We start from the raw sequence: 9,976 nt of genomic DNA on the forward strand, positions 1-9,976 counted from the left end.
GATTAAACTGTTAAACAAATTTTTTAATTAATAAAAAAATTAAAATTATCTAAAACATCTTGTCAAATATAACTTATTTTAATCAAGTAAATGAGTTAGATATTTTTTTTTTGAAGAAGTACAGAACCTAGAGGATTAGAAGTATCTGGGAAAGAGATCAATTTGATTTACTGTGTTTGTCGTGTGTTTGATTTTTCATTTGATTTGTTGTGTTTAAATCTTACTAAATCAATTTAAGTAATAGGTTGTCAAAACTCTTGATTATAAAATCAATATTCAAAGTAAAAAGATCGAGACTAGTTTTCTATTATATAAATTAAAATATAAAATTGACAATTTTATTATTAAACATTATTAATATTCTATGTCTTGTGTTTTTTGAAGGAATATTTAATATATTATCGTCTCAATCATAAAAAAAACATGTCTCTTAATTATCTTTTTCTTTTGTTTTTCTCATATATGAAAAATACTTACAACATATTATATAGTATTATTCATTACAGAATTAGTTTTTGTCATTATTTTTAGAATCTTGAGTGTTCCCTGGGCATGAGTGGACGCTATAAGACTCAGTGCACTCACTCACTCACTCACTCACTCAGTGACTGTGTCTGAAAATGGGCAAACAAGTATTGAATTCCTTTCGTCCCCCAGTGGTTTTCTTGTTATTCTTCATTGTCTTTTCCGTTGTTTCCTGTGATGAAGCTTCCAAGACCTTCATCTTTCGCGTGGATTCCCAATCCAAGCCCACCATCTTCCCCACCCATTATCACTGGTACACCTCCGAGTTCGCCCAAGAAACCAGCATCCTCCACGTATACGACACCGTTTTCCACGGCTTCTCCGCGGTGCTCACGCACCAACAAGTCGCGTCCATAAGCCAGCACCCCTCCGTCCTCGCCGTCTTCGAAGACCGCCGCCGCCAGCTCCACACCACGCGCTCCCCGCAGTTCCTCGGCCTCCGCAACCAGCGCGGCCTATGGTCCGAATCCGACTACGGCTCCGACGTCATCATTGGAGTCTTCGACACGGGCGTCTGGCCCGAACGCCGCAGCTTCTCCGATTTGAACCTCGGCCCCATTCCCCGCCGCTGGAAAGGCGCGTGCGAAACCGGCGTCAGATTCTCCCCCAAAAACTGCAACCGCAAGCTCATCGGCGCCAGATTCTTCTCCAAAGGCCACGAGGCAGGTGCGGGTTCGGGTCCTCTCAATCCGATCAACGACACCGTCGAATTCCGATCCCCTCGCGACGCCGATGGCCACGGCACCCATACCGCCTCCACCGCCGCCGGCCGCTACGCCTTCCAAGCCAGCATGTCCGGTTACGCTGCTGGAATCGCGAAAGGCGTTGCTCCGAAAGCCAGATTGGCTGCTTACAAAGTTTGCTGGAAAAATTCCGGTTGCTTCGACTCTGACATCCTCGCCGCCTTTGACGCCGCCGTGAACGACGGGGTGGATGTGATTTCGATCTCCATCGGTGGCGGCGACGGTATTGCCTCCCCATATTATCTGGACCCCATCGCAATCGGATCCTACGGCGCAGTTTCCAGAGGAGTGTTCGTGTCCTCTTCCGCCGGCAACGATGGTCCCAGCGGAATGTCAGTGACGAACCTTGCTCCATGGTTAACAACAGTAGGCGCAGGCACCATTGATCGTGACTTCCCCTCACAGGTGATTCTGGGCGACGGTCGGAGACTCTCCGGCGTGTCGCTATACGCCGGAGCAGCTTTGAAGGGGAAAATGTATCAACTTGTTTACCCAGGGAAATCAGGGATTCTTGGAGACTCACTCTGCATGGAGAATTCTCTAGATCCGAACATGGTGAAGGGTAAGATAGTAATATGCGACAGAGGAAGTAGCCCGAGGGTAGCAAAGGGGTTAGTGGTGAAGAAAGCAGGGGGAGTGGGAATGATTCTGGCCAACGGAATATCCAACGGCGAAGGACTCGTGGGAGACGCTCATCTTCTCCCAGCTTGTGCTGTTGGTGCCAACGAAGGAGACGTAATCAAGAAATACATTTCCTCTTCAACAAACCCCACAGCCACTCTTGATTTCAAAGGTACTATCTTAGGAATCAAACCGGCACCGGTTATAGCTTCTTTCTCAGCGAGAGGACCCAACGGTTTAAACCCTCAGATACTTAAACCGGATTTCATTGCTCCCGGTGTCAACATCCTCGCCGCCTGGACCCAAGCTGTCGGCCCGACCGGTTTGGACTCCGATACCAGGAGAACCGAGTTCAACATCTTGTCTGGCACTTCCATGGCTTGCCCTCACGTCAGTGGCGCCGCGGCTTTGCTCAAATCGGCTCACCCTGATTGGAGCCCCGCCGCCCTAAGGTCCGCCATGATGACCACCGCCACCGTCCTCGACAACCGCAACCAGATCATGACCGACGAAGCCACCGGGAACAGCTCAACTCCTTACGATTTCGGTGCTGGCCATCTTAACCTAGGACGAGCCATGGATCCTGGCTTGGTGTACGATATCACCAACAATGATTATGTTAATTTCCTTTGCGGTATTGGTTACGGGCCTAAGGTGATTCAGGTGATCACTCGCGCGCCGGCGAGTTGTCCGGTGAGGAGGCCGGCGCCGGAGAATCTGAATTACCCTTCCTTTGTTGCTATGTTTCCTGCTTCGTCCAAGGGGGTGGCTTCCAAGACGTTCATACGGACTGTGACCAACGTGGGGCCCGCGAACTCAGTTTACCGCGTGAGCGTGGAGGCGCCCGCGAGTGGTGTCAGCGTGACGGTGAAGCCGTCGAGGCTCGTGTTCTCGGAGGCGGTGAAGAAGCGGAGCTATGTGGTGACGGTGGCGGGGGACACCCGGAAGCTGAAGATGGGTCCGTCCGGGGCGGTGTTCGGGTCGCTGACGTGGACGGATGGGAAGCACGTGGTTCGGAGCCCCATTGTGGTGACTCAAATAGAACCGTTATAGAGAGCCTCGAATCGATCATGTCGTTTTGATCGATGCGGCTCGTGACTCGTGACGTAAGTGGGTGGCACCCCTGTAGGTTGCCACGACTAGTATAAAAGACAACAAAAACACAAATATTTTGTATTTTTTCTTTCTTTTTCATTTTTAGATTTTTGTTTAAGTGACCAAGTTTGGAGGTGTAATCCGTTGTTGTACTTTTTTTAATAAGTTTTTCTTCTTCTTGGGTTTAATTTAGCTTCACCTTGTGTTTATAGACTTTTTAGTGGTCTATCTATACTCGATAAAATTATAGGAGTAATTTGTAATATTTATGTTAAGCCGTCATTATTTAATTTTAACCACGTTTGATTTGAAAATATCTTTTTCTATTACAGCATATTCTGTTTTCTCTGTTGTTGATTAGTTATTATTATTGCAATCTTAAGTTTGTGGTTTATGCTGCCAATCTTACACTGTTTTAAACTAAGCATTGATTATGACAGGAACCTAGATTCGTTGTCTAATATACTTCTATCGCCTCCTCTCTCGATTCTGTTTTCCATAATATTAGATGTGCATGTAAGCTTTGTTTTGAAAAAATAAATAAAAGAAGCTAAAGTTAATTTTAAGAACGAAGAATGGAGTTTGCATTGTCTTTATGTGACATAGAAATCAATGACATTTTCTGTTTAGTAAAATTTTATTCTTTAACTGAAAATAAGAAAAAGAGAATTTTATTCTTTAACTGGTTAGGGGGATTTTGTGGGTTGGAGATGTGACTGTGGAAAGGTTGAAGTGGGGGAATGATTTCTTGAAGAAGAGGTTGGAGTCTGGTTCACACTCCCAGGTTAGTCCTCAGGCATTGGAGAGCATGAAAAGGGTTAAGAAATTGACTATGATGTCTGAGAAAGTTGCCACTGGTGTGCTCTCTGGGGTTGTCAAGGTGTCCGGATTCTTCACAAGTTCTGTGGTCAACTCCAAAGCTGGAAAGAAGTTCTTTAGCCTTCTTCCAGGGGAAATCGTCCTTGCTACCATGGATGGATTCAGTATGTTATGTTCCATTATGTGTGCATGGAATAGGTAGGAATTTTTTATTTTATTTTATTTTTCTTATAATTATTTTTCTTTGATCTGCAGATAAGGTTTTGGATGCTGCAGAAGTAGCTGGAAGGAATGTCATGTCCACTTCATCAGTTGTGACCACCGGCCTAGTTTCAGATAAGTAAGTTCGTTCTCTATTTAAGTATTCTTCTCATCACTAACATAATTGCCTGGCCTCAAATGATACAAGACCTTTGCTTGATTTTTTATTTGTTTTTTATCAAACCAATGTTTTGTTCAAATTAGTTCGTTGTTTGGTTGTGACATGTGGGGATTGCACTTGCTTGGTTTTAAAATTGGACAAGCCCTTATTTCTGTAGGTTGCATTTAATTAACCTGTACAAGAAGCACCTTGAGCCTTATTGATGTGGTGTGATTGACTTGGTCTTTTTTATTTTTTGCTGTTGTTAGATATGGAGAGGAAGCAGCACAGGTTACAAATGAAGGCCTTGATGCAGCAGGGCATGCGATTGGGACAGCTTGGGCCGTGTTCAAACTTAGGAAGGCACTCAACCCCAAGAGCGCAATCAAACCAACAACACTAGCTAAAGCTGCAGCTGAAGCAACTTCTACTAAACTTAAGAAATAAGGCATGGTAACAAAAGAATTAGGATCCCCCCAGCACCCTTCATATATAATAGTTTGCCTTTTTCAATCTTTATAGTGATTAGGATTTATAGTTAATCCAGATGTTCGGGAAAAGGAATTGGGTTAAGTCCAACGGGTTATTTACCGAATTTGCGATGTTGAATTCCATTTATTTTTTTCCCATTCTTGTCTACTGATATATATAAATTGCATATTCATGGTTGAAAGTGGATGAAGTTATGTTTGTAGTTGTATGGTATAGCCAAGTTTCTTTCTCGCTGGCAGCAACTCTATTCAGTTATTAGTATTTCGTAAATAACAGAATAGCCACAGTAATGTAAATGAAAGTGAAAAGAAATCTTAAATTTAAGGGATATCAGAGGGGTGGAACAAAAGTAATCTAGCTAAAGAAATAAAAAGGCAAAAGGAAGAAATACCATGGACTGAGGAGAAGAAAAAAGTACTATGACTAAAGAAATAACACGTTCAAAGACTTTTATTCCTTACAATTGACTTCAATATAGCAGTTACACAGACACGTATACGTCCAAATTCTGAGGTATGTTATGTCCAATTATCATTTTTTTCTTCTTCTCAAATCAATTGCTCTAACAGCAGCGGCATGGAGCGTATATACTTAAATTTCACAAACCAACTTATCATTAGTTTTCTATAATATCATCAAGCTTAAACACTTCTATTTCTACGACCTTCTTTAAATCTCACTTAATAACTAGTTTTAAATGGCTTATAAGTCTTGAGGTCCAAAACAACCCCTGCCATGGAACCAACTGCAGCTAACAATGAAATGATGAGGCAACTGACACTAAGTAATTGAAGTCCAATCCACCGACTAGTCCATCGTCCAATCTTCTTTTGCGAAATATACATGTCGATAGGGAAATAAACTGTTAAGGGCCAGAACCCAAAAGCGCCAAGTATTCCAACCACATCGTTGAAAAAAGGCATGAGCATGGCTATGAGGGTCGTCAACAGCACAAAAATGGTTCTCCATACTAAGCGGAAGAAGTTGAGTTGGTACACACCAAAGCAGGGAATCGGTATATCATATTCTGCCGTGACAAAATTGCTCTTTGGCCATTTGCGTACACTCCATTTTTCCACAAATGCAAATAAGGGCTGGGAAAAAACCTGTGGAATAGTATATACATTTCATATATAAATGTAAATATACCAGTACATTTCTTTAGCATGCTCCCAGCCCTAGTTTATATCTAGAATTGAGAAACTAATATCGATTCAAAATTAAAGCAACTCAAACCAAATCATAGTGACACAAACTGCAACATGATAATGTTCAACAGTTTTCAGAAGTTCTATCAAGTCTTTGAAATAAGATACTAGTCATTATTCCTTGAAACAACGTACTAACCATCAAGTCCTAATGTGGCACCATGTAATTGTTATAGTTTAATTCAATTTTAGTCACAATCATCTGAAAGTGTCTCTAGGAAAATGTATATAATTAATTAGATGTTCTATGAGAAGAAAAGCACAACCCAATTAAGGCAAGATCATTATAAGTTTATATTCGATCAATTCTCTCTTATTTTTCATTTCTTGTCTACTGCTGCCTGCTCAGAAGCTCTTGAGCCCATCATAATTCTTGCGTCAATATGTAGACTTCACAACAGATAACTAGCATTGAAGGATCATATGTAATATAATACCTGATATGCCCCAACTAGGTGGATAACAATTGCAAGGTTGGCAATGTCCAGAAGCCAATAAGGGTTATAGAACCCAAAACCAGTCAAGAGATTTCCAGGTGCATTATCTCCGAAGGCTGCATAACCCATGCATCCACAGAGTAAATAGAACACTGTGGTAACCGCGATGCTCAATGTTGTGGCCTTTCTCATGGTCTTGTGCTCTGCAGGAGGAAATTTTATGGTGTCCTGCAACAAAGATAAATTGTTTCTTAATTAATTCCCATGCAACATTATTAATCTTTTTGTGAAGAATACGTATTATTTATTATGATAGGCCATATCTGACTTACCTGAATTTCGATGAGGATAATGGAAAAGGAGTATGCAAAGGCCATTGCCCCAAGAGCTTGTAAACTCCTCCATATTTTCTGTGTGCTGGTGACTGTTCCGGCTTGTGTTACTGTGCCAATGCTAATTCCCATCAGGCTTCCTTTGAAAGTTTTATTTTCTGCAATATGAAAAACAATTTCAGAGGTTGCAAAAAGAACTAAACAATGGTTTAAGGCTGCAGGTAAATGTTAGACACATGGAATATAAATCTGCTTGCACCTGCTACTTTGGCCACTCCAAGACTCAATCCAACTGAAGAATAAGTGAAGGACATGATAGCTGCAACTATGGATAGCCACCACACCTGATCAAAGTCTGGGATTTGGGAAAATATCACTTCTGCTATTCCAAATGTTATCATATACCCATTGCTTGACATGTGGCAGGGATCTTTTCCATGACTGCTGTGATAGCAATTCGACCTTTTTATGGCCCTGAAGACAGGCAGAAAAGTCAAGAATAAATTAACATCACAAATATAGTTCCAGCAAGTGAATTCATTTTATAGAGCAAGAAAGAATAACTAAAGTCCCTTATTATGTTTGAACTCACATCATACTGACAGAGGCAGCAATGGTGTACCCGATTGCAACTCCAAACAGATTGATATATTGGATGAGGCCACATAACTTGACCTTTTTTCCTCCTGAAACACAAAGGGAATGGCATGACATGATATCAGTTTAATAACAACAACACACTTTTTGTGGTTACATTACATTACATACACACACACTAATAACATGTTCTTAATACCCAAGATGGACTTGACAGCCTCCATGTAGGTGTAATTTCTGTGTCCATTAACGGAGTCACCGGTCCTGTAACACTGTGTTAATAGGTTGGAAGTGTAGAGATTGACGACGGCAAAGAGAAACATGACAACAGGTCCAGCAACCCAACCAAGCTGAGCAACCGCCCATGCTAGTGAAAGGACTCCCGACCCTATCACAGCAGTGATGATATGAGCAGTTGCCGTCCAAAATGTTCCTGCACAACATGCTTTAATTTGTCACTTCCACATTCTGCTTCATGTGTCACCTTCAGGATTGTTACCATTTTATGTCAATGTAGCTTATGAGACAAATTTTGCCTTCTAACACTCTACTTCTACTCTACAGCACGTTACTTTCTCAAATATAAAGTACTTTTTTTTTTTTATTAAAGATTAAATTACTTATTTTGTTTTGATTATTATCTTTTTAGTAGAGGGCGAGCCCTGGTGCAGCGGTAAAGTTGTGCCTTGGTGACTTGTTGGTCATGGGTTCGAATCCGAAAAAGCCTCTTTGCATATGCAAGGTAAGGTAAAGAAAATTAAAATATAAACTATAAAAATTAAAAAACCACTCTTAAAGGACTAAAAGAGTAAGAATTATAAAATTATAGAGACCAAATGAGTAATTTAACCTTTATTAAATTATGTTATAACTTTACTAAAATGAATTATATAATTTTGAGTTATTTTTATAGGGATCACTACTATATTTCAAAAAAATTGCATAAATGAATTTTTACTTACCAACAAACCATTAAGATCATATTATCTTTTGCTAAGCTATAGCCTACAAGGGCTTACCTATTTGAAAACTTAAATAAAGAAGTTATTTTACAGAGAAAACAATGACATAGTTACTTTTATCTGAATTTTTTAATAGAAGTTTATATAGATAGATAAAAAATAAATAAATGATATTTAAAATTTCGTGAAAAGTTTTTAAACTAAACAACATTTTTGTGCTTGAGATTGATTTATATAGATGAAATTATATGAAATTCATGTATGTAATTTAATTTAGCAGGTACTTGAATGCTAGCTCCTCCCCTGAAATGAATCTACCATAGCTTTGAATTTTGATATTAAAGTAAAACCTGTTCTCTTCAAGCGACCATCATCATCGAAGCACTTGGAATAGTTAGACTGGATATTCATCGCTTGGGTCTCCGTTTGGATATTATTGGGTCGCACTTCTACTTGTACGTAGGGCCTGACATCGTGCCTCTCTTCTATCTGTTGTAAACAAATGAACATCAGATCAATAACGTGATCGAATAATACTATACTAGCTGGTGACTAACAAAATTAAAAGCAGAAAAAGCGTATGATACTCAAATATAGATTCCTTTGTGCACTTACAATTCCTTGGTGGATTCTGCTAGGAAGGGTTCTACTTCTTGGCAACATGGCTGTGAAATATGAAGCTCGATACTAAGAAGAAAGCTGAATGAGAGAGATGCTTCTAAAAGATGAAAATGAATGGATTTTATAGCTATAGGAAAAGATTGTGTCTATGTACAGTCCACGTACAACACGTTTCCATTGATATTATAGTTAGAACTGTATAACATTTTCAAAGGTTTAATGGGCAAGGATAATTTCAGCTTGCAATCAACGCCTCTTAGGACCTTAATTGGGAACATGTTGTCTATGAGATAACAAACTGCCACTTAACTGAGTGAGTGCATGGATAGATGGGGCCATGAGATGGTCCAATAGAAACGATAGTTTATATATCTATCAAGATATGAAGAGAAAAAGGTGGTGATATCTTTTTGTTATTGGCATCCAGCATGAAATTTTTTAATCATAAAAGGACAATTGCCTTACCTATTCCGTCTCCCGATTAGATTATTCAATGTATTAAAATCGATTGCCAATAATTTTGTACATCCTAAAACTACTAATGGCTAGCTTTACTTTAAGTACGTCCATGTTCATGATCAGGATTACTTTCTCAACTTTGTGATATCACCAGATGACATACGTATCATCCAATTCACTACGACAACACTTTGAGTTGAGCAAACTATATTTTTATCTTTTCATTTCTTCTTAAGCTGCCTCGTCAAATTAATAAACCCCAGTTCTAGCTACCTTCTCTTATCATTAGAACACTACGGCTTAAAGTTCCAACAATATTTTATTATTTTAATTGGGAAAGCCTACTACTTATGAGAAAAAGAAAAGGAACAACTTTATTAGTCTGTTCTTGCCTGTACACTGTAATACATACATGTACTAACTAACAAGGTCGGAGGAATAAAAAGTTTGAATTGTGACTCTAGCACTAGAAGAAGGTGTCATGGTGATTATGATTGCTTGCCACCATCATCAACTGTATCAGTTTGTCTGTTTGTTTTTAGACTAATGTGCTGTCCAAGTCCAATCTAGCTTATTATACAGGATAGGTGCTTAATTTGCTCTTACTTCACAGGGAAATGAAAATGGCGAGCTTCTCCTTTTTTCAAGTGTCGACGACGAATCAACACTTCAAGAAAAGAGTAATATTTAATCTGCTGCTGGTT

At 39.8% G+C, this 9,976-nt stretch overlaps 3 protein-coding genes across 3 annotated transcripts; 2 read left to right on the forward strand and 1 right to left on the reverse strand.

The window, feature by feature from the left end:
- Positions 1 to 423: 423 nt before the first annotated feature.
- LOC100817537 (subtilisin-like protease SBT1.6) lies at positions 424 to 3,298 on the forward strand. Its single transcript, XM_003540812.4, has one exon. The coding sequence runs from the start codon at positions 621 to 623 to the stop codon at positions 2,940 to 2,942; it is 2,322 nt and encodes a 773-aa protein (XP_003540860.1). The 5' UTR covers positions 424 to 620; the 3' UTR covers positions 2,943 to 3,298.
- Positions 3,299 to 3,672: 374 nt separating this feature from the next.
- Positions 3,673 to 4,837, forward strand: LOC100812553 (senescence/dehydration-associated protein At4g35985, chloroplastic; the record flags this gene model as incomplete). The annotated part of the gene is made up of 3 exons (XM_003540605.5): positions 3,673 to 3,967; positions 4,059 to 4,143; positions 4,434 to 4,837. Coding segments are annotated over 3 exons (558 nt in total), but the record flags the coding sequence as incomplete, so codon positions are not given.
- Positions 4,838 to 5,080: 243 nt separating this feature from the next.
- Positions 5,081 to 9,082, reverse strand: LOC100776384 (amino acid permease 4). The gene is made up of 8 exons (XM_003540819.5): positions 8,808 to 9,082; positions 8,543 to 8,681; positions 7,430 to 7,663; positions 7,226 to 7,319; positions 6,893 to 7,107; positions 6,634 to 6,791; positions 6,302 to 6,529; positions 5,081 to 5,762 (listed from the first exon to the last, which is right to left on the reverse strand). Exons 1-8 carry the CDS (start codon positions 8,853 to 8,855, stop codon positions 5,337 to 5,339), a joined length of 1,542 nt encoding a protein of 513 aa, XP_003540867.1. The 5' UTR covers positions 8,856 to 9,082; the 3' UTR covers positions 5,081 to 5,336.
- Positions 9,083 to 9,976: the final 894 nt, after the last annotated feature.

The sequence above is a fragment of the Glycine max genome, chromosome 12 (assembly GCF_000004515.6).
Source record: "Glycine max cultivar Williams 82 chromosome 12, Glycine_max_v4.0, whole genome shotgun sequence".
NCBI classification, from domain to species: Eukaryota; Viridiplantae; Streptophyta; class Magnoliopsida; order Fabales; family Fabaceae; genus Glycine; species Glycine max.

Bases quoted from the DNA above. Each gene is read 5' to 3' on its own strand.
- LOC100776384 (XM_003540819.5), bottom strand. From the start codon at position 8,855: ATGTTGCCAAGAAGTAGAACCCTTCCTAGCAGAATCCACCAAGGAATT. The intron at 7,664-8,542 runs GTTTTACTTTAA...CATGTTGTGCAG, and splicing joins TGGTCGCTTGAAGAGAACAG to GAACATTTTGGACGGCAACT. The intron at 6,792-6,892 runs GTGCAAGCAGAT...TTCATATTGCAG, and splicing joins TGGAGTGGCCAAAGTAGCAG to AAAATAAAACTTTCAAAGGA.
- LOC100817537 (XM_003540812.4), top strand. From the start codon at position 621: ATGGGCAAACAAGTATTGAATTCCTTTCGTCCCCCAGTGGTTTTCTTG.